The sequence below is a fragment of the Triturus cristatus genome, chromosome 4_1, assembly GCF_964204655.1.
Source record: "Triturus cristatus chromosome 4_1, aTriCri1.1, whole genome shotgun sequence".
Taxonomy (NCBI): domain Eukaryota; kingdom Metazoa; phylum Chordata; class Amphibia; order Caudata; family Salamandridae; genus Triturus; species Triturus cristatus.
In genome coordinates this window covers 265176546-265200882 of record NC_140585.1, presented here as the reverse complement: position 1 = coordinate 265200882, position 24337 = coordinate 265176546, and the positions used below count along the sequence as shown (strand labels likewise).

Below are 24337 nucleotides of genomic sequence, written 5' to 3'. Positions count from 1 at the left end.
GAAGAGATGCCCGGTCGAAATTCAGACTTTTGGCTTCAGACGAGGTGTGGGAAGCTGGTTTTGCACATTCGGTTTTCATTAAATGCAGCATCCGATAGTTTATTTCAGTGCGTACAGCAGTGGTTTATTTCAGTGCGTACAGCAGTGGTATTCAAACTTGTTAATGCCCCCCCCCGTGTTAAAAAAAAACCTGTGCCCTCCCCTTCCGGGAATTTTCACAATGGGATTATCAGCAATAGGGGCGGGGAGGTTTGAAGATTATTCAGAATCCCTTCCTTTTTGGCACATACTCCCAGCCAGATATAAACAAGCATTTGCAATGCAATATGTCTCGCAGTTGTTAGTTTGAGCTATTGGCATAGTAAATGGCAATGCCTTTTTTTTATGTGTTGGTTTTTAAAACGTAAATAAAAGGCATTGTCATTTACAATGCCAATAGGTTAAACTTTCGCAAACGCAAGACCTATTGCATTGCAAATGCTTGTTTCCTTTGAAATGGTTGTACATTTTGACAACATACGTTATCTGCTTTTATGGTTAGAGCAGAGGTTACCTGCTCCCAAATGTATTTTCACTAAGTCATGGACACGGGTACAATTGCTTTCTTTATGTGATGGGCTTTTTGGTCACGGATGGAGTGATTAACTGATCTACCAGGAACAACAAGAGTGTTGTGCCTAGCCATAACAAGCATTGATAAAAGCCAAAAGCCTCGCCCTTGAGACTATTGGCTCAGCCACTATGTTTTGTTCATACTCTATGAGCACTGGGAATGGGCATTGTCAACTTTGGCAATGATTTGTGGAAATTCTGCATCACAGCATGGTTGCTGTGCAGCACGGCTAAAACTGTTTTTTTAAAGGGCTCCGAGGCCTCCAGCGCTATAGCATTTAATGCATTTTTTGTTAAAAAGCGCATTAGCTCTGGCTGCATCACAGTGCTTTTTTAAAATTCGTTTCAGCCACACTATAAAGCATCCACGCTTCTGTACAGCATGGCTAGCTACACAATATTGCCATAGCCAACAGCTCTCATTGGCGAGACCTATTGGCTTTGCCAAATGCTTATTCTTGGTGTAGAGAAACACAGCCCTCTACTGCTCCTCAGCCAGGTTGGTGTTGTGAAGCTCCCTATATGTTGTAGCCCTATTTATAATTAGCGCGAATATCTCTTGCATCTCTTCCTCCAACACACTGCTAGATGCTGCACGGCAAGACAAGTAAAGGTCATCTATATGGTCATTCAAGCAGGACACCAAAGTGCTTCCCACGTACGATCAAAACAAATACAATATTGCCATTCACGCACTCCCCACAAGCTGTAGTGCAACATCAGTTTAAAAATGTGCTTCGGCATGCACAGCTGGGTATGAAGTAATATATAGATGCTTCAAAACAATACAATTTGAGGCAATACCACTCGATGCTAATATAGAAATCTGGCTGGATATATTGTATCCTACATTTCTAAGGAGATAGTTCTGTTAAGGCCGAGGGTGCTTCAGCTTGCATCTTCAACAGCATGATGAAAATACCAGCAATCACCACCTTGCCTTGGCGAGTAGATCCAATGGCTCAAAGCAAAACAATGTTTTTTAGGTCTTGCCTAGACAACTTATGTGCGGTCTCTTTGAGGCATTTTGTTTACTGCCAGTGGGCTTTTCATTTGGTTTGTTTAATGTCACTTTCAAAGGCTTGCTTTTAAGTGGTCAAGTCAAGTCAAAATGTTTTTATTGATCAAGACCTCGACAGGGCTCAACAATATAAAATGAAATAAAATTAGCAGAGTCAATCTGTAAAGCCAAGTGTACAAATGCATAAAATATTTGAAACAATTTCAGAAAAGATTTGTAATATGTAAATGCATTATAATACACAAATTCACTTGGGAGGGGTAAACCTTATCAAACTTAGCATTTCATCTATACCCGTTATCGTGAACTTAAAACATTATGGAGTTATAAAACAACAGCGAACTACTGAGACTGCAGGGGAAATATGGAGTATATGCCTTAAGTCCTGGATTCCTCCCCAACATAAATCACAGTCCTGTGGATTTGTATTAGCAGCTTTTGTATACATGGAAAGGAAGCACCCCTAACCGGAGTAACAATGTTGTCCTTCCTACTCCATGTTCTTGGTTGAATGATACTTTTGTATATATATTTTGTTTTGAGCAGCCAACGGAGATGTAAATAAATTTACCTTCATGCGACGATTTACTGTCAAGATGTTGGCTTAATACTTTTCCTAAGTATGTATAGGATTTTACCATTTCCAAAGGCGTTCCACCTAATTGTCAGCAAAATGCCCGGCAGCGTTTTCTTTCTTTAAAGGACATTATTTCAGTCCTTGTGAGATTTAAGGATTTCAGAAGTGGGGCTTGAACCCGCCCCTCTTCTTCCCTCTTCTCCATTGGCTGGCCTCTTAAATGCTGGTCAGCCATTGGAGAAGAGCTTTGTCTTTCCAAACAAGCCCCGACTTTTTCCGATTCGGGGGCGTGTTTCTTAACTTCTTTTGCTTTTAAGCCCCGCCCCTTTCACACGTGGTGGGCGTGTTTTTATTTTTTTTTAGCGTCGGAAGATTCGTCCATTTTGTGCGCGGTCGGAGCGGGATGTGGGGTCGCCTCTTCCTTGCTGCTGGATCGGCGTTTCAAGTCCGGTGAGTAAAAGCGTTAAGGTGACAATGTTGTTCCTGCTTGCATTTCACATGGTTCACGGGCGGCAGAGAAGTAACAGGACTCTGTCTTTTACTTAGAGAAGGAAAATACAGTGTCCGCTTCTGCTCTGCCGCTTCAGCTGCCCCCCCCCCACTGTTTCATTCCTCCCTCTCTTTCTGTCTAGCAGTTCTTCTCTTACTGAAAACCTTGACTTCAAGATGGGGTTCTCACTCTCTTGCCTCTACTATCTTTTATTTGCGCACCCTGTGAAATGGATCCAAAAAAGAAAATCATTTTTGCTGGAAATGTCGTATTTTAATTCTAAGGTGCAGCATCTGGAATAAAAGGTTAAAAATATGAAAAATAATGAAATAAAGTAACAGTGGTAGCAAACTGGCCAGATTGATTTTATTCACACCCAAACACTGTCGTGTTATTTTAATGCAGCGTGTGTTTGTGCGAGAGCGCTTCATTCTTCGAGGCGCTGTGGGCCATGCCCTGCCGTGTTTTTTTAATGCAGCTTGTGTTTGCACGAGAGCGCTTAGGTCTTCGAGGCGTTGCTCGTGTTCGCCTCTCTGCTACCTGGACCTGTCCTTGACCAGGGCTGTGTGCTCCTCGGAGCTCTTCATTGGGAGTTATTAATTCAACAGGGACCACAGTTCTTTGGGGTAACACGCAGGTAGGTCAGCAGTGTGCGACCATTTTGGATTTAGTTATTTAGTGGCTCCTTGAGCCGGGAGAGCCGACGGGCTCTAGGTTACGCACCTGCGTTGCTACGAGAGGTACATACCTGATAATGATTTTAGCAGCCTACACAGCAACCCTGCACTCTTTCCTACTCCCTGCTGACGAGAGGCAACAACCTCGAAACACGTGTCCAGGGATGGCTAACGCTATTCACACTTGCACTCACGACACGAGCATAGGTGTACTCGCCGACGCTGACTACAGGGACCACAGTTCTTTGGGGTAACACGCAGGTAGGTCAGCAGTGTGCGACCATTTTGGATTTAGCTCTTCATTGGGAGTGTTTGGCAGTTTGTTTGATGTGTGATGGATGCTGTAGTTTGAGTGTGATGCTGCGCAGGAGCCAAGGACAGGAGTCTTGTGCGTCTGCTCTCGACCTGGTCTCCAGCTTTAATCTTATTTTACGCTTGATACAGAGCGGATCTGTGTATGTGGGTGGCTCTGTGTGTGTGGGTGCAAATGCAATAGGTCTCGCATTTGAGAGTGTCATGAGCAATGCCAATAGCTCTAACTTTAACAATGCAGAGACCATTGCATTGCAAATGCTTGCTTTTAGGTGGTCAGCGAGTGTTAGATTGTTCTCCTTTTCATCTTTTGAATACTCCCACGGAGCATCGCCCAATTCTTGTGCACTTCCATAAGCTTTGTTTGTGGGAGCTACTTTTTCTTTTGTTTCTGCAACTGTTGCTGATTGCAACTAGGCTACATCCCTTTATGCAGGGAGTGTGTGATGGTTTGGTGTTTTTTTATCATCCAGCATTTTAATTGTTTACTTTTATTTAGTTTTTCTTACTGGACCTCGATCTGGTTTGGTTTTTTTGCCACTAAAGTAGAAATAAAGAGAGCATACACGGCACGGGTACCAAAACAGGCTGTTTTACTGCGGGAAAACACACACCTTAGGCAGTTTCTTTTCAGGACTCTTGATGAAAGTGAGCCTGCTTTCGTTGAAAGGAATGGCTAGGCTTGAATTAGTCATTTTAAATCAGCATTAAAAGTGGGCGCTTTTTGAACTTACTAAAGGGGCAGCAATTGCCGTGGTGCAACCTCCTTCCTCCCACGCTGGTCGCCTGGCTGGTTCCCGTCTCCCGCCGCCGCAGCTCTTCCCAACGCGGCCGCAGAGAGAAGGACAGCACTTCCCCGGCAGAGCGGGCGCTTTTTGAACTTACTAAAGGGGCAGCAATTGCCGTGGTGCAACCGCCTTCCTCCCATGCTGGTCGCATGGGCGTCCGCAGGGGGGGGCAAGGAGGGGCGCTTGCCCCCCCTGGAGTGCTCCTCCTTGCCCCCCCTGCCGCCACCCATGCTTTTACAGACGCCTTTTGTCAGTAATTACGGGCCCTGCAGGGAGCAGAGCTGTTCCCTGTCAGAGGCCTCCACTCCCTGATGCGGGGCCTTGCACTCTTCCTCGCAGCCCCTCCCGCCCATTGTCATTCTGTCTGTGGCTGATTATCACAAACAGAATGACAATGGCCAGTTTGAGCTGCGCGTCACAAGCACGAGTGGTTAGGTCTGGACACAAAGACCTCCTTTTAACCAGTGCTTAATTTGCAAAAGCAGAAGTGCCTGGTGTTTCCAAGGAGGCCATAGCCCACTTCTATCTCTGGTGTGCCCCACCTTCAACACTAGCACTGCCTCAGTCTATCTTCTAACCTTGCTCTGATGTTTGTCCCATATGTCTTTTCTCTAAGAGTCTATACTCTCATCTCTCTAATCATTTTCTATCGTCTTTGTCACACCTGGTGTGTTACCTACTTCCCTGTATTTCTGATTTGCCCTCTATTCCTTATGCATTCTACCCATGCCCGTTTTCATCTTCCTTTTTATCCATATTCTGCTTTCTCTCCCCTCGATCTCGGCTCTTTACTTTCACTCTTCTAGCAGTGATTAGCTGTATCTCCGTTTTATCCTTTCTCTGCTCTTTTTTTCTCTCTGTCATGTCCTGTCCTCTACATCCTTTCAATCTATCTTCTCCCTTCTATCACTGTCTGCTGCGCACCATGTCTGCCTTCTCTTTCTCTCTGTATCTGATTTGCTCTGCTCCTTTTCTTCTACTCTGCTGTGTTTTATCCCTCTCTTCTCCTTGTTTCTTTCCCCTCTTTGCTCTTGCTCTCTCTCATCTTTACTAGTGCTCTCAGACCTGTCTCTAGCCTGTACATGTCCCTGCTATTTTGTCATTCCTAAAGAAGGGCAAGGTGACATGTATTTTAATTCTTTATCTAAACCGACACGACACGAGTGCAAAAAAAAGAAATGCACACCAAAATAAAATGCTTTTTTGCACATATTAATCAGTGCATTGCGGAACAGGGGGCTGCTCCAGCACAGCAGGTTAGGTCACTGCTAGTGCCTCCTGCAATTAGTAGGTCCAGGGGTGACAACGGCATCGGCATCCAATGCTGAGCTTGCTGTGACCCTGACTGCTACAGCACAAGCATTGTCCCCGACCGTAATGCTGCCAATGCCGGTGTGTATGGCTGTGGCGCCTGCTGGACTCACGCGCTGAACAATTAGCATGCTGGGGGGCAGCGCACAAACAGGTGACTCCATGGCGCACAAAAGTTGTGCTCGGCCACAGCCGTATTGAGCACATTGCGGATAGCAGCAATGTAGGGCTGCCATCTATACCACTCTGGTCACGAAGCAATTTGAAAATGCACACTTAATTTAGTTTATTCTTCCTCGCGACCTCACTCCCAAGTTCCAAATGAGCTCTCGGAGCTTCCTTGCCTGAAATCCGTCATGAGCTAGCCCCCACCTACAATTAGCCAATGGGAGGCTCAGGCAATGGCAGGGTGCAACAGACTCGGGGAATCGAACGCAAGCCATTTTTTGACGATGACTTCTTGAATTTGTGACAGGTGTGATGACATCATCACTAACGTGGTGATACACAATCATGCCTGCCTGAACCGGTGTATGCCTGCCTGTGAACACATACCAGCCAGTCACCATGGCAAGGTATGTTATACTTTATATTTTGGAATGGAATAATTAATATTGAGACGACCACCTGCAGGTTCAGAAATCATAGCCCCGGCCCTGAGAAATAAGTTCTGGTGCTGAGCACCGGAAAGCACCGGCTCAAATTAAGCACTGCTTTTAACACAGTGTAGCTTGAGAGCAAGAGGTCTTCTGAATGAAGTTCTAGGGGGGTCGATGCATTATTCTCCCAAGTCAAAAATTGAGGTTGCGCCATAGCCCAGATTTCAGATCCCACCAAAACGTACACAGACTCGTGTCAATAACATATCTATCTGCCAGTATGCACCCTATCATGTCTGGCAGGACATGCTGACCCTGTGTTTCACTGCCTCCTATCCCCCTGCACCCCACTCCCCACTGCCTCATATCCCCCTGTACCCCACTCCCCGCGCTCAGGGCCGGCTCTAGGGCGGTGCGACCGGTGCCACCGCCCCGGGTGCTGACTTTGTGTAGGGGGCGCTAATATGATTTTAAAAGCACCTGCTTCTTTCCTGGACTCCTAGAAATTTTCAGCCACCAATAAAAATGTCTAAATGACTGCAGTGATTAATGCACTTCTTAGAGAGGGAGAGATCGAAGTTTTGTGTAATGGAAGTTTCTACTCATCCTAAGGTAGCGCAGAGGGTTACTATGCTTGCTGCAAAGAACGTGCAGCTCACAAAGTGCGTATAATGTAATGTAAATAGGTCAGTGGGTCACACTTTTGTCAGAGAGACCATATTGTTGATAACTCTTTATGAGTTAAAATCCTAATGTGGAACAGTGAGCAAGTAACTGTTATGAAAGATGTATGCAAACTGTAGGGTATGGGCTAGAGCCTTATGATTTCCCCCCAGCTTTTCTTTATCCTAATGTGGCAAAATGGGTTAATTTGGGTAGAAATCAATTCTTATTAATAAAGGGAACCCCCCATCCATGGTGCTAGGTTTTAAATTCTAGGTTTCTGATTCTCCTGGCCAAGCCCTCTTAAACTATCCTGCCTACCTGTACGGATGACCTGTGACTCCTACACCTTCTTGTCCTCTCTCTTATGTAACATTTCCTATGCACTGTTTACACACTTATGATTGTTTGTCTCTATGTAATCTGTGTAATGTAAAGTGTTCTGACACCTTACACGGATAGGAGCGGCGCTATAAAATGAATTAAATGCACCTGAGACTGAATGGTTACGGAGGCTTGAGGGGCGCTGTGAAAGGATGGTTATGAAGAACCTGTAGTGGAGGTGGTCATTGGAGGTGCCAAAAAGCATTGTCGCACTGGGCGCCACGAGCGCTTAAGCCGGCCCTGCCCGCGCTTACTGCCTTATATCCCTCTGTACCCCACACCTCGCGCTAACTGCCACAACATATCCCTCTGTACCCCACACCTTGCGCTAACTGCCACAACATATCCCTCTGTACCCCGCACCTTGTGCGCACTGCCACAACATATCCCTCTGTACCCCGCACCTTGTGCACACTGCCACAACATATCCCTCTGTACCCCGCACATCACGCTCACTGCCACATATGCCTCTGTATCCCACTCCTCACACTCACTGCCTGATCGCTCATTTTACCCTGCCAGTCATCTTCTACGTGTTCTCTCCCCTTCCACTCGTTCTACCTCTGTTCACCCCCTTACTTCTTTTAGTGCCTTACATCTTTCTCAATATCTCTACTTCTTTTCCTCTTCAGTAACATCTGTGGCACATCTCTGCACTTCCATTATATCAACGCACCCCTCTACCTCACCTGTCTACCTCAGTCTTTATTATTCCCTCTTCCTCAGCTGTCTCTACATGTCTATGACACACCTCTCCCTCTCTCTACCTGGCCCCCTCACGTTCTACGACTGCGTTATTCTCCCCTCTCCAGCTTTGATTTACCTGTCGCTGCTCCTGAATCTTTTTCTTCTACACCTCACTTCTTTGTCTACCCTTCACCCCTCGCTACCCTTCTGTTTGCCTTACTACGGTCTTTACCCGACCCACCTTTCAGTGCCTCTTCCCATTTCGCCTCACTCCCTCACAGCGCTCTCCTAGCATGCATCTGTTTCTCCCCTCACCACCATGCCTGTCTCTACCCCTCCTTATCTTTCTAACCAGCCTAACTTTCTACCTTCCTGTTATTCCTGGTAGCGAACCTTTCATTTCACCCCTCCGGTTGTATTACCTATGCATTCAAATTGAGTAGGTCATTGCTGTGCTCCCAACCAGACATCGAGACCCAGTTCCCTAGCCTCTCAACATGCCCAGATATAACAACAAGCATTGGCATAGCCAATTGGTCTCGCCTTTGGGACCTGCTGCAGAACTAAATACTTATACTGCCGGCATCATACTTACCCAGCGCCAAGACGCCTCGGCAAAAGTGAGCTATATAAGTTCTTCAGTCAGTGAGTCAGTCATAAGGTCCCAAAGGCGAGACCTATTGGCTATGCCAATGCTTGTTTTTCTCAGGTTGGCCTGAACATTACCTGATCCTGATTATCTGCCATTTTAGCCCCGCCCCCATTGATTAACATTAGCCACGCCCCTTCATTTGCCAGGTTCGCCCCCCCCTGGAAAAATTTCTGCGGACGCCCATGGCTGGTCGCCTGGCTGGTTCCCGTCTCCCGCAGCTCTTCCCAACGCGGCCGCAGAGAGAAGGACAGGGACTACAATTCCCAGGCTCCCTAGCGGCCGGAAAGCCACCAACGCCGTTTCCGCGCACTGAGGCGCATTTAAACCCAGCACTTCCCCCGCGACGCGGGACCGCGCGCGGGCAGCGCCGGGCTAAGCCCGGGCAAAGGGCGGGCCGTCTGTGGCCGTCAGGGGCCGAAGGCGGCTGGGCTGGGCCACCCCCTTAAGATCTACCGCACAAAGGTACTGTAACACTTGTATGTGGAATTGTTGTCGGGAGGATGGTGAAAGGGAAAACAAGAGCTGTCACTAGTAAAGGAGGGGATGTAGCAACATTGGACTCTCACTTGGTGAAAGTTTCCAGTATGCTGAATGAGGAAATAGAAAGAACTGAGAAAAGACTGTCTTTGGATATAGGGTCTACTACATTTGTGTCAGTTCATGCAGAACCGGAGGGTTTAGAGTCCCAGCTGGATCTCATAGTGCCGGACATTCCAAGGGATTTATTAGGAAATGCTATGTCTATTCATGATCAGTCGTCCAGATCCCCCACAATAGATGTGATAGAAGATTCCTCTCCCAGTATTACTCCCTCTCCCGCCCAAAAGAAAAGACGCTGTACTAGGGCTGGAGGGGCAGGGCCAACAAGCAAGATTGCCCCCCCCCTAAGGGGCCAGGGTTACAAAAGCACAAGCATAAAAAAACTAAACCGAACACCCCCTTGGAAGCCCAAATGGACCTCCTCTGGGTGGTATTTAAAGAGAAACTAGACTATATCTTAGCCCCGATAATAGACAGGTTATCCTCTCTTGAAGAAAAAACATCCGCTATAGAAAAGAGTCGGGAATTAAAAGGACCACCCAACCCTCCCTCAGTTCATAGTGAATCTCAGCCCCCGGTCCCATTGTCTCAATTACCCACCTCAAGTACCGCTGACATACACCTGGCCCAACCCTTAAGCCAGACTATCACCTTAATCGAGGATGTAGATCCCACACTGAACGGAAAAACTCTAGGCTACAAAGGTTCTTTGAATACCAGGGCTCTTGCAAAATCTAGTGAGGGGGTCACACTTCCCAATCCTAATAGTAGTTCTGAGGCCAGGTGTGTTCATTCTTTGACCCGTACAGATAGGGAAGTATTCCAACTTATTCCCGAGGCCTCTCCCCTAGTACTCGTCTTAGCTAACGTTCCATGCTTAAACCCAGGTAAAGAAGAATCCGCAAGCAACCTAATTGACAAAGTGCTTTATTGGTTATCTAATAACATGTGGATCTCGGACCGGGGAAAACACCAATTAGCCAAGGATATTATAATGGCCAGCAGGGTACAATGGTTGGGTACGAGTAAAAGCGTTTGAGGGGATTGCATAGTTGTACATTTTTCTAACCCCCAAATATTGCCGTCAGCTCTAGCAAGTTTATTCCCCCCTCAATATAGGAGTTCGTCTATAATCCCACTGACCCAAGAATTTTTCTATGACCGACTATGGTGTAAAGGGCGTAGTTTAAGGTCTCGTCTATTGCCTACCCACCCTCGACCACTATTGAAAGGGGGTTTACCTTCTCCCTTTGATGGAATTAACCTGAGGAATCGCTTTGGGGCATTGACAGATATGGAGGACTGTGACTGACTACTGATCCCAGTTCATAATATATCTGTCAGCCCACAATGGGAGATTTATCAGAAAAATCACTCCCCACCCATTAGGAGTGACCGCTCCGGCCAATTCCTATCCACATACAATCTGGAGGATCCAAAAAAGAACATAGGGCATTTCGATAATAATCATGTAATGACTACCAGGGGTGTGGACACACAGAGTGTAGTAAGTTCCCCTACAATCCATAGTGAAAACCAAATTCCTAATCCCTTATCTGAACCAGAGACAGAGTATTGTATGGAGGGACAAGATGTGGCCCTGCAAGGTCAAATAAATAATCTTACTAAATTGAACATCCCCCAATCGGGTAAGGAGGGATTATCTCTTATTTCATGGAATCTTGCTGGAATAGGCAATAAGATCCTATCTCCAGAATGGTGTGCATTTATTGATCAATATGATATCATTCTTTTCCAAGAATCTTGGTCGATAGAGGCGGTTTTTCGAGATGGTTTCCTTAATTTTTATATCCCCGCAGAAAAAAGGCTAAAAGGACGACCATTGGGAGGTCTGGTGATTTGGATTCGTCAGACTCTGAGCTGTAAAGTTCAAAAGATTAGAGTCCCGACAAATGATATTTTGGCCGTCAGACTGGAGTGGCCTGACGGCACTAAATGGGCAGTTTTTAATGTTTATGCCAGAGGCCAACAAGGAGGGCGTGCCTCAGAGGTGGTTACAGCACTTGACACTCAATTAGAGGACCTCCCAGTACAGTTTGTCCCGATAGTGGGTGGAGATTTTAATACCACCTATGAACCACTCGGCCAAGAAGAGCAGGACATCTCTGCCGAACAGGACAATAGATGGGCGATCCCCAAGTTAGATCTCCCGCCCATCAAAAGATGGTCGGCTGCAGCTATTCAGTTAAAATCTATGTGCCTTGAAAGAGGACTTCGCGCAGCTAACGGGAGAACCCCCCCTCTGACCAACAGGGTGCATGTACCTTCGATAACGGACGGTGTAGTAGTCGGATTGACTATTTACTTGTGGACATTAGATTCTGGCATAGATTGGTTGATATGGTCATTAAACCACAGCTAGAAAGTGACCACAACCCTCTCTGCTCACTTTTTAATGCCCCAATTGGGGATAAAGTAGAGCTCAATGTTGGAGTGACTACCACCTTGAATATTGTAGCCACCAATAATCTGCGCCACGTCAAATGGGATAAAATAGCAGTGAACCCCGTCGAGCTGGCCTCTCTTAAGAATGAAGTCACCAAGGCATTAAACGGAAATAAATGCCCAAAATGACAGACGGGACTTTCCTAGTTTCATGTTAAAGGCCCATGAAAATCTTTTCTCTAAATTAAAGACATTCTTTCAGAAGTCACTTCCCAGGGGAAACAGTAATTTTAAACCAAAAACAGCTAAATGGTATAATAAAGCCTGTAAGGATGCAAGGTCACTATTGGGTAAAGAAGTCAAAGCAAAGAACCCCACGAGAATCCGTGAGGCAAGGGGTCTATATAGATTAGACCAAAAGGCGGCAAAAAAGCAGTGGGACGAGGACAGATGGCAGGACCTGAAGTCGGCATGTGTCTCTAGGGATTCTAAACAATTCTGGAACATCATAAAATGGGATAGAGAAGGCCAAGGAGACCCCCCACAAAATAATGCCCCCCAGCACTTATGGTTGGAATTCTTTAGAGCACAATATGCCCGAAACCAGCAGCTGCTAGTTAGCAATCCTCCACTTACTATCTTTTTCGAACATAATTTGTTTACAGCCGATGATGTAGATTGGAGGTAGAGCACCAGGAATGGATGGTATCGCAGCCGACATTTTCCTGAGTGATAGGTCCTCATGGTGCCAGTATTTTGCATTACTTGCACATTCAATAGCCAGGGGTGCCCCCATTCCACCCACATGGAAGGGAGCTGAGATCATCCCCGTTTTCAAAAAGGGGGACAAATCACTACCTAATAACTATAGGCCTATTAGCCTCATAGACTCAGCCCAGAAACTGGTTGGTCGTTTGATACAGAGCAAAATACAAACGTGGATTGACGAACAAGCTATTTTATCTCCTTTCCAGGCTAGATTTCGCCCATGTACCAGTTCAATCGACCAAGTCTTTTTCTTTATCCTGATATATTGGAGGAATGTGCTGATTTCCAAAGGGACACTTTACGCAGTGTTTGTCGATTTAAAAACGGCCTTTGATTTAGTCCCACGATGTAAACTTTGGACCGTTCTTTCTAACCAGGGGATGCCACCTGATCTCCTGACTTTGCTCGTCCGCCTGCATGAGAACAACTACGCGAGAGTCAGATGGGGGGCCCAGGGCGAGGTTACAGAACCATTCCCGGTTGAGCGTGGTGTTCGCCAGGTGTGTGTTCTGGCCCCAACCCTGTTTTCCTTATACATAAATGGAATAGCGGAACATCTTGGAAGCTCCCCCACTGACGCATCTATATTGGCTGGAGCCCGCGTACCTGTTCTCATGTTCGCGGACGATACCTTAATTGTATCACGGACCCCGAGCAGCCTACAGAAGGCAGTTAACGCATTTGGGGAGTTCTGCCACCAGCGCGGTCTGGAGATCAACATCTCAAAGACAAAGTTTATGTCACTGAATAAGACTAACTCTTTTAAGGGTAAAATATTGCTCAATGGCTTACCTCTTGAGCGGGTTGATTCTTTTGTCTATCTTGGCCTGTTACTTCAAACAAATATGGGATGGAATCGACATTTGGATATGGCCCTATTAAAATTTCATCAACTTGCAGGAGCCCTATCCCTTAAACATAGGTCTTCCTTAACTAGGCAATCACTCCCGGCCTTGAGGTGTATAATATGAAAGTTGTTAATACAGCTCTTTATGGATCGGAACTATGGGGTTACACCAATTTGAATAGCCTGGTAAGAGCGGAGAATTTTTTTCTGCGTAAATTGGTAGGTGTACCCCAAAGTACTCCAACTGTCCTGCTATTGTTGGACCTGGGTAGAAAGAATATAGCTGACCTGGCCAGATTGCGTCCATTACTGTACTGGAGACGCATCTGGACGACCCCAGAATTAACACACTATACTCGGGGCCTCAAGGATGTGATCCTGGCCGACCAATTCCACAGAATTCAGTGGTTAAAAGAAATTAGGTCTCTATTGCTAAAGCTAGACCTGAGTATCTTATGGGACAGGCCTGAAGCAGCAAATTTCCCATCAAAAAAACATTTAAAAGAAAAAATTTGGGAAATGATCCAGACAGAGTCTTACAGAATTAACACCCCAACAAATCTAACTGGTCGTTTTATGGATCATAAAACAAGCCCAAAATGTGAACAATATTGGGACATTATTGAAAGGCCGCTGGATCGAAAATTATATTTCCAATTTAGAGTTGGCACCCTTTCGGTTAAGGCATTTACAAGTAATTGGTCTCTAAATAAAGATGACAGATGTCATACTGTTTAGATCTCTGTGAATCTGTAGCCCATATCCTTTTTGTATGCCCTCTCTATGCTCTCCCTCGTCATAGGTGGCTTAGACCCATTTGTCTTAGGTTGGCAACCCGAAATTGTAAAGAGGCACTAAGGATATTGAGCTCGGATTGTTCACCTTATATTGCGGTGGCTGTAGCAAAGTTTTTAGGCTGGTCCTGGATTATACGCACTCGAATGTTTACCCAATATGCTGTCAACTAGTATTCTTAATGTGACTAGACTCCTTTCAAGCTAAATGAAATATCAGTCAATTTTATTGTTTTATTATAACTTCGACAGAAATGACTGGATTTAATGGATTTCTTAAAATGTGTAAATAGTTTTATGATATTTATTGTGTTGTATTTTATGTATTAACGTGCTTTTAAGACAAACTGTCGAATAACGCTTTTTTGAAATTGAATTTGATTGTAATATGGAGATTGATATTTCCCCCCCCATATAAAACACACGCAAGACAACAGACCGCATTTGTTTTCCTTTTTAAAGGTACAGGAAGATTAGGTCATTTACCCAGAAACATAGGCTGTTGAGCCAATGCCGAGACTCAAACCTGGTTCTCCAGTTTGAAAGCCAGAACGCCACTAGCCACATCCGGAGCATTCATCCCAAGGCAGATATAATAAACTGAACTAGCAGGGATGAATGTTTAGGGTATTCTTTTTCTATTGTAAATAGTTAGGGTGATCCTGTGCAGTGATACTGTAACCTAGGACAGATATGTAGGGCCCTTTAGGGCAAGCAGAAGTACAGCAAGATAGGACAGTGCATCATGTGTGTTCTTTGTTACATGCTGTTACAATATGAGATATTATTCATTCTACGCAATTGCATACATGTCTTGGGTCTTCTTTATTGTAGGCTGTACACAGAATGAAAGAGGTGTTATTCATTCCACACAATTACAAGGGATGACAAATAGTTGGGAGGGTTTTGTATTCCATTCAGTGATACAGACTCTAATCCACTCTTATTCACTATAATCCACTCCACTCTCCTGTGATCCAATCCATTCTGATCTACTCTAATCCAGTGCCACTCCAATCCACTGTATGCCACTCCACTGTAATACAATGTAATCTGCTCCAGTCCACTGTAATCCACTCCAATCCAGTGGAATACACTCAACGATCGTTTTTGTATACTTCTGTTTTTCCAAGCCTTGTTGTTCACTTCTGTAAATTTATTTTTGTAAACCTTGTAAAGCGCTCAGATACCCTCACGGGTCAAGTTTGCGCTCTATAAAACACTAAAATAATAAAATAGACACTTTTAGCCAAGCTGAACAGCAGCCATACCGGTGTACATTGCCAAAGCACACTGCCAAAGCTAGTAGGTCTCGCATAGACGCTGCCTATTGGCTTTGCCAATGCTTGTTCTGTTCAGCCAACAGTATGCTACACTGAAGCACAGATAGTGAGACAGATAGCCCATAAATACAACAAGCATTGGTAATACATCAGTTTCACCTATGTGATGAATAAGGAGCTGTTTTTATTAATCATGAGGGAGAAGGAAAGAGCTCTCTGACAAATAACATGGGAGTGGAGAGGAGGTTACGCAGCAGCAAGACCTATTCCAATAGTTCCGAAGCGGATGTTAACAGTATTTTGGCTATGGGAGACTGATCAGAGAAGCAGACGAGGAACAAGCATTGGAAAATGCAGAAAAATATGCTACAGCCAATAGCAATGAAGGGAAAGTATGTAGCACGCATGGGAACCAATGAGTGGCTAGGAAAGAGAGGAGGCTGGATGGCAGTCCCTTTTAAGTTTATATTAAAAACAATAGATTTCTCAAACACAGTGCAGGTGCTGTGCAGGCGAAACCTAAAAATTAGGATGGAGAGCGATGTGCTCGCTTTTCTGCATAACACACAAAGAAAACACTGTTTTTTTTCTCATCACCGAGTTCATCTGTCTGGCATGTAAAAGCAGAAATAAGAAAGACACCTCTTAGAAATGATCGTTCTATGTGTTACTTCCAGGTGCAGGAAGACTGTTAATGCATTTGGAGAGATCATGTTAATTTGCTGCTATTACTTTTGGGGCGAGTTTAAACAGGAAATATTGCTTGGAATAGAAATTCAGAAGAAAGCAACTTCAAAAGGTCACACCCAATCCCCCTCTGAGTGACAAAATTGGGTAAATGCCATCAACGTACATGTAAAAGGAGCGCCCTCAGGACTGGATGAACTCATGAAACGGCTTCATATAGACACTGAAAGGGCTGGGGTGCTGGAGGAGAGGGTGAAGCCCTAAAAATGCTGTATGCAGCAGCTGCAATGGCTGGAAGAGAAATAATCTCAACAAGGAAAATTAAACCAGTACACGGGTATTGCCCATCCCAAATTTGAAGAATAAGATTTCATGGTTGATTGTGTCAAATACGGCCAACATTTCTGTTTTGAAACGGTCACCGAACCTCCTATTTAAATTGCACTAGACCACTGCCCTTTGCATAGCCCCAATATTAGCCTGAGGCCTCCTACTCTCCTTACAGCAGATCCTTCTAACAGGTAAATCCTAAACTTTCCATTACCTCTGCTTCCAAGGCCAGAACCGATGCAAATTTTCAAACAACTCTCATTCCTACAAAGCCTCAGGTTCATGATTCCAGCTTTGCTTTGATACTAGCCCAAGGCCTAGGATTCCCTCATAGCGCCAAGTTCTGCCACTACATCAGAGGCGTTGCCTTCTACAGCGTGCCTTGGATTGACGAGCGCCTGTAGGTCCTTTCACTTTTCATGCTTAAAGAATCTCAGTTCTGCATCAAACGAGCCAGATTGTGGGAAAACCGAAATAGAGCACAGGAAAGTGGAAGTTGTTGTACATTTAAGATTGCTCAACAAGAAAAGTAACTGCCTGTAGTTCAGTTCAAACAAAACTTTATTTGGACCTATTAGTCCTTAAACACCTAAAATCTCCATAAATAGAATCTCATACAAAGCAAACTTTACTTTTGATGAAGACTACCAAAAGCACAGTAAAAATATTCTAAATTCATGATACATACGTATTATATATGCAAACTCCACCTTTAAAGCGCACAGAACACAGTTTAGAGCAGGAAATGAACCACTATCCACCTTTGAGGGACACAAACGAACATTTAGCAATCACGCCACACTCCTCAAGAATCTCCGCCTCCCACATCTAACGGAAACAACCGTGAATACAAAGTAACTACTGCACACCGGGTCTGGAGGCTCGGTGGACTAATGCGTTCACTCTAGGGGCCTGTGTTTGACCTCATGGTCGCAGGTTCAAACCTGCGGGTTCACTCAGCCTTTCATCATTCTGAGATCGATAAAATGAGTACCATTGAGTTGGGTAACAATAAGCCTCTGTTATTCAGCACTAAGATGCCCACGGGTGAACATGCACTTTACAAATACACGTTATGTTATAAAGCAGTTTCCTCCACCTCTCAGCAAGACAGGAGAACTCAGACTACCAATATGGAGTGAGGAAATGATCGGACTCTGTGCTATGGTATTCAGAACCTATAACTATTTAGCACTAGGTAGGTCAGCAAACAGTAGAACACGAAGGGTGCAATGCAATCTAAAAAAAAAAAGGCTGATGCATACTAGAACCTCAGCAAATTGCAAATTGCTCTCATACAACACCCTCCATTCTTTCTAAGTGTCTGGAGTCAACACATTTGACGCCTTAGTGCTTATTCACTTAAACAACACATTGAAGAGTGTAAAGATGTTCCCAACCTCCGTGAAGGTCAATGCACCAAATGAAGCTTGCTAGGGCAATGGATGGCAGCCCCTTCAGACACCACATCATACGAAATGTTCTGCATTCTTTTCCCCTGGTAGGTGCATTACCTGCCCTGACACCCCCGGCCAAGTTCCCTTTCCCGTACCTAGTCCACTCCTCCACCTCCCGCTATCCACTCCTGTCCTGGAAACATCGGCGCTGACGTGGCGTGACCCGCACAGGTGTGAGATAGGAAACACGACGGGTAAACAAAGGTGGGACGGCCGCGCGCAGGCCGGAAACAAGGCTCTTGTCTACATACTTCAGCGGCCTCCCGACCAAGTGAGTCTAGGACTGAGGGGGTCACCTCCATGTCCGTGCTGCTGCCTGGGAGCGTGCTGCAGCGCCACGGGCTGAAAGCCAAGTCAATGTAAGTCAGGGAAACGCACTCTGGACAGCCCGGACGCACACGCACACACATATATATATATATATATATATATATATATATATATATACACACATATATATACACACACACATCGCTGATCGCGCAAAAGCACTGTGAGCAGGAGGTTAAAAAAAAACACAACAACGTGTATATTGTTCGGAGACTCGGGACACATGTCCAAACGGAGGTAATTAATAATTGTGTACATCACGGGGAACAGTGAGTGTCTATTAGGAGTTGCCGGGCGAATCGGCAGCTAACCATCGGCTTAGCCTCGAGTACTCTTGGGGCGGCCCTTGGTACCCATAAAAACATCGCTCGTGAAGGCAGGAAGAGAAAGTACATGTGGCTGAAAGCCCTTTGAACTTTCTGTAGTTCTCACCGGTTCCCTTTCCTCTAGACCGCCAGCAGCAAATAAAAGGCTGTTTAGACATTAAGTACGTGTCGTGAGGTCAAGCTGATGTTGTCACCAGGTGTCAAGCAGTGTGTGATGTCACTTCCGCAACCCGTGTTCGATCCGGTCTGAGCTTTGGCAGAATCACACGTGCCTAACCCTAGCGAAAAATACAAAATATGTCAGAGCACCGTAGCAGTCTTCTCGTCACAGTTCTTATGTAACACAACCAGTACGGCCTGTGTTGCAAAGACCACAATTCTTTCACAAGTATCTCCTTACACCGATCTCCTCAACCCATGCCATGGAGACGGATGCTTCTAGATTTGGGCTTCAATTTCATAACAACTGCCCGCTACAGTGCAAATTTCAAGAGACTCGTGCGGAATGAGGCGATGCAGTCCGGTAACTAAGCTGCCGATTTAGGAACATTCACTCAATCTCCCTGTGCACAACTGTAATGGTGAGAACTATAAGGTCAATTTACAAACCAATTAGTGTACAGTGTGTCGATAACCCACTGGGAGTTCGCTATGTAAATAGGGACAGAAAGTATTTTTGCTCGTGTTGTTCGGTGCATATCTATTTTACACTTGGCTCTCAATGCAAATGTTGGTGCATAAGTGCACTGACAACGCGTATGCTGTGTGGTCCTAGTGCGTGCTGAGAATCATAGCAAGTTCGGATTCATGGAACAAATTTGATTCCTGCAATAATAGGCAATAACGATTTGTAACTGAAAAGCCTCCGGCTGAAAACTTAGTCTGAGTCTTCCAACTGACACGAAGTGAGGTTTCAAACCGAGACTGAAAAAAAGGTAGTTAAAAAAATAAAAATAAAATTATGTATGTATGTATGTGTATGCATACACACACTTTTTTGTTTTAATCTATTTTTTTTCTAAACAGAAGGTGTTTTCCAAACCACCTGGATCTTCCGAGATTGTCTAAGTGCAGCTGCGTTAAGTGCGGTCCTAAGTCGTCACAGCCCTTATGCACCTAGCAGACAATGCCCTCTTTATTGCAATGCTTGGGCTTCAAAACAGGTTTTGATCTCGCCAGTATAGCAGACCAAAGGCTCACTCTTCTAGAGTTATAAACACGTTTTGTTTATGGAACATTTTAAATATAACCATTTTGCATGCAGTTATTACCTAATCTAACATGACAGTCCCTTCAATGATGCCCTAGGGTTGAAGCGTGCATGAACTATGTCAGGATCTGACCCTGTGATGTGCAGGTCAGACAAAGAACTCCGCTGCAACTGTGTGACACAGTGAGCATTATTTGAACATGTGCATAGTGTTTGAAGGTACCTTTTGCAACGCTACAATCTAACAAACAAGAGACATATAAACAAAACCAGTATGTGAGACGTAGAAGCATTTCTATATAGGCGGCTAGAAGCACATAGGCAACGTCAGATTATTATGCTGTACCAGACTGTGAATCACACCCAATAGCATTAACATGTTACCACCTGTGATATCACTTCCTTTAATGTCAGTGCATATTTTGCATGCTAGGTAATCACCCTACTTTTAGGGGTTTGGTGAGGGGTCCCTTAGCGTGGTACAATTCATGCTGCAGTCGTTAGGAACCCTATTTAGTTCCAATGCCCTATGTACTAGGGGTACATAGGGCATTGGATTTACTAGGGATTTACATGGAGCCTGAAGTGGTGGCAATTGTGGAACAATGGTACAGTTTTAGGTAAAGAACACTGGTGCTGGGAACCTGGTTAGCAGGTACACAGCACACTTTCAGTCAAAGTTACACCAGATACCAGGCAGGGGGGAGGTATTGCAACAAAAACCCAGTTTCCCACATTTATGCACTACTATAACTAGTCGCGATGAAGGGATGAGGCCAACTTTACCCACCTGTATTAAAATCTGAGAAAATCTATAAAGACTGCATTAACCACAAGTAATATGTAATGGCTTATAAAGAAACACATTAAAGGAAACTGAAAAGAGGGACCAACAAAATAAGGCAAAGTGGGAAAGAGCAGGGTGTGGAAAGAATCAATGAGAAAGATGTGAATCAGGAAAGGGTGGGGGAAATGGGGTTCTATCCCACAGGTGGGTGGCTGCTCGGTGCGAACTTCTATTCCACCGGTGTCTGCTGAGTGCACTCTTATCCCCACAGTGATTAAACCAGCAGCAAACGCCCACTATAGCGTATCAAACGGATCGTTTTTTAAACTAATGTGGACACAGACAGGTGGGCGTCAAACACTTTAATTATTAACACAGAATTCGAGTTACACTTTAACATATAGTGAGTCAACGTTCACGTCAAGGTTTCTTAAATATGCAACGGTTTTCTTTTTTAATTTCAAACAGCCGGATACAAAATAAATCTATCTGCAGATCTGCTGAAGTTTAGGTACAACGAGAGGACAAAGAACAAAATGTCTCTGTACACTCTAGCCAACAATTAAAAGACGAGAAACATAGAGTGTCCTTCTCCGCGCGCCAACAAAACTATCATCTTGGCTAGTGATTGTTAAAACGGACCTTTAAGGGGAATGGGTCATTCAGAAAGAACAGATCATTTTCACTTAAAAACGATTTTAACTACCCACTTCTCACCTAGACGAGTAATCTACTCAAATAATTTGGGGTTAATTTATCTGTTTTAAAAAGCATTTGAATCGTGCACAATCCCGGTTTCAACCAAGTTTGATACCCAGCCAACATATTAATAAAAGGAGAATAAAAGTGGAATCACAGATGGGATCACTTTAACAACCCTCATTCCTGCACTGAGAAACACAAAGCTATTAATCATGCAATAAACGTGATTTATCATCCCTGCTAAAAAGAACATTGGCAACAAAGCCAACCACATTTGGCAGATCCTGGGATGAGTGGGGCTCTTGGCAATACAGTGATATTACAAGGTGTGACACCTTAACTGATGTGCCCTAAGACTTCTCTCCTTCCGCTAAGGGACTTTTTTTCTGTTTAACTGTCTTGATAGAAAAGGACCAGTCGAAGTCAGTAAAATACCCGAATAGCTTTCTGACGAGGGAAGTTTTTTTTTATTTTTCTGGCAACTGCCTCTATTTAACTTTCTTGATAGAAAAGGACCAGCAGAGGTCAGTAAAATACCAGAATCACTAACATTCTCTAGATTACAGTCCACAGAAATTGTCTTCCACAAGCACCAATAGACAATGATATTGTTTTCAAATCTTGTATTTTCTGTGATATGACCACCGAAGGCCCTGTTTTTATATTAAAAAAATCAGAGCTTTGGACTATACCATTTCCCACTGAAAGGCAATATTTCTCTCCATGTGTTCCCATACCGGGCGTGTCACGCAGTTTGGTGCTTACTTTCCCTCCATGTTAAAGACCAGTAGATGTTTCAGCACCCAGGCTAATATGCTGCATAGCTAAATACATATAAATTCCCAAAGGCGAGGTCAAATGCATTGCAAATGCTTGTTACTCATGTTAATAGTGTCTGGAGAAAGGTTTAACTTCATTAGTATCCGTATAAAACACGAATAGAGCACTAAGAAACTGACAATTGACCAGTTAGAACCTTGTGAAGTGCCTTCCAGTCTAACACCTGTTGCATTGTTGGTACCTTTTGAGGTAGAAACACGTTTTGTTAACATATGCAGGTTTTTCAGCAGATGGTGGATTATCTGGCAAATCTGCCATTGTGCAGGGAGCACTGTGTCCGCAATATTTCAGTGGCCCCGATTTACTGAAATATTGGCACTAAAGTCACGAAGGTTTAACGTTTTCTATATACAAGGACTTCCATGAAAGGATATATGCCAACAATCCTGATTTATACAGAAGACTTCCGATCATTTTTTAAGCCAAAAATAATGATATTTGTTCTCCAGAGTATAACTTTCACCACACCAAAATACAGGCATGGGGAAATTGCACTCTAAGGTAATCGCAAATGTTGCCACAATTATAAAAGTTAAATTACTTTGAAATTCTTCAGGATTTAGTCTTTCAAAATGTTGACTGACCCCATTATACACATTTCCTTTCCCCCCCCTTTTCCCGCATCCGCACCACCCATAATTTACTCCCCTTTCCCTACTGGAATACTTGTGAGATGTATGGCGTGCAGCAGTGGTACTTCTGGTGCGATGGAAGGCTAGGTTCTGAGGGCTTGAGCTAGAACATTCCACAGACTCAGGGATGCAGCCTCGGGATGTTTTAGGATCCACAGTCGCATAATATACACCCCACTAAACGACGGACATGTACCCCATACCATAAGACACTGCCCTTTAAACTTTAACTCGTGTATAAACCAGCTCAGAAAGAACAAGACCCGCAGAAATAGAAATATAACATGTAACAGCGCAGCTCATAGTAACTTGTACAAATGGCACTGGCACCACCTCCTGCCACATCATTAAGATGCATAGTGGCGAAGACAACGCTCCGTACGCACTCTGACAAGCGTGTCACGAAAAGAACTGTACTCGTGACCGATGTGAGCTGCAGTGACCTGGGGCTAGCTGTACTGTGCCTCTAATGTCGAGGTCGTCACCCTCTTGTGAGCTTCCTCTTTGGCATCACTTCAGCTACCTTTCTTCAACTTTCACTACACATGGTCTGTCTACTTCTCACCTGCACACAAGGTACGATCCCCCTCTTCATCTCGGCCACCCTCTCCACACCCCCCCCCCCCCCCCGAAGTAATCACCAAGGGTTTCACGATCTTTTCTAGGAGTCCAGGAAACCCTGATCACCTGATCCGAATCCCCCCACCCCGTGGCTCTGCCCTTTCGTGGCGAGTGGGGCACTCCACCTGTGCTATCCCATGGCGTCGCAGTCGCCTCCTCTACGTCCCCATTGCATTTCTTCTGCTCTACTCCTCCACCTGCCCATGGGATTCCAAGTGCACCCATCTACCGGCTCCTTCTACCATCTCCATTCTCGTGGGGAACCCATGATCCCTCTTCAGTGCTGTATTTCCTCCGGATTCCAATCTCCTCTTACCTGTCCGGGGGTCGAACGTCACAACGAACACGGCCACGATCTGATCGTGCTCGGCGGAGAGCGCGGCAGGGGCCGCTCCTGCGTCCCTAGGCCGGCGAGGTACGGGGACAGGGGCAGTCACGGCGGGCGGCTCGGCCCACTCCAGCAGCGGAGCGTCGTCCGCCATCGCTGCTGTGGAGGTGTTTCACCAGTACCGGACCGGAAGCGGGGGGCGGGAGCGGAGAGAGTTGAACCCGCCCTCTTCCAGGCCGCCCTGCCCACAAACAACACGGCACCGAGACGAGCATGGACCACTTTCAGGGACACGTCACTGCCGATGCAGACCACGCCCCCTGCCGCCTCGTGGAGGAGACCTGGTACACGGAACCATAGCAACAAGGGCAGTCTTTGGAAGAACAGAAGAGGCCCAGAGCTCATTCACTTTGAAGTTGTGTAAAATCCAGTAGATATTTCATCCCTCGTGTCATGTTCCTCAGCTCAACCGCATCTCTGTCCCCGAGAACCTTTGGGATGGAGGCCCTAGAATTATGTGCTAATGGGGCATCACATTTTGAGTCAGAGCTGATTGAATTTAAGTGATTAAGGCAACACTTTTATGTTTCCCTGGTCCGCGTGTCATCCATCAGCTTTCCTTCCATTCCATATTTTTATTAAAACAATTGAACAATCAGAACTACAAGTCCCTGAA

The 24337-nt window shown here is 45.1% G+C and overlaps 1 protein-coding gene across 3 annotated transcripts in view; it reads right to left on the bottom strand.

The window, feature by feature from the left end:
• DENND11 (DENN domain containing 11) overlaps positions 1 to 23894 on the bottom strand; it is a 182601-nt gene extending 158707 nt beyond the window's left edge. For 2 of the 3 annotated variants that reach the window (XM_085652019.1, XM_085652020.1), the window contains exon 1: positions 23650 to 23894. In XM_085652019.1, the coding sequence (XP_085508145.1) occupies positions 23650 to 23815 (166 nt within the window). In that variant the 5' untranslated portion in view covers positions 23816 to 23894. The remainder of the gene's footprint in view (positions 1 to 23649) is intronic. The other variant, XM_085652018.1, reaches the window with a different exon arrangement.
• Positions 23895 to 24337: the final 443 nt, after the last annotated feature.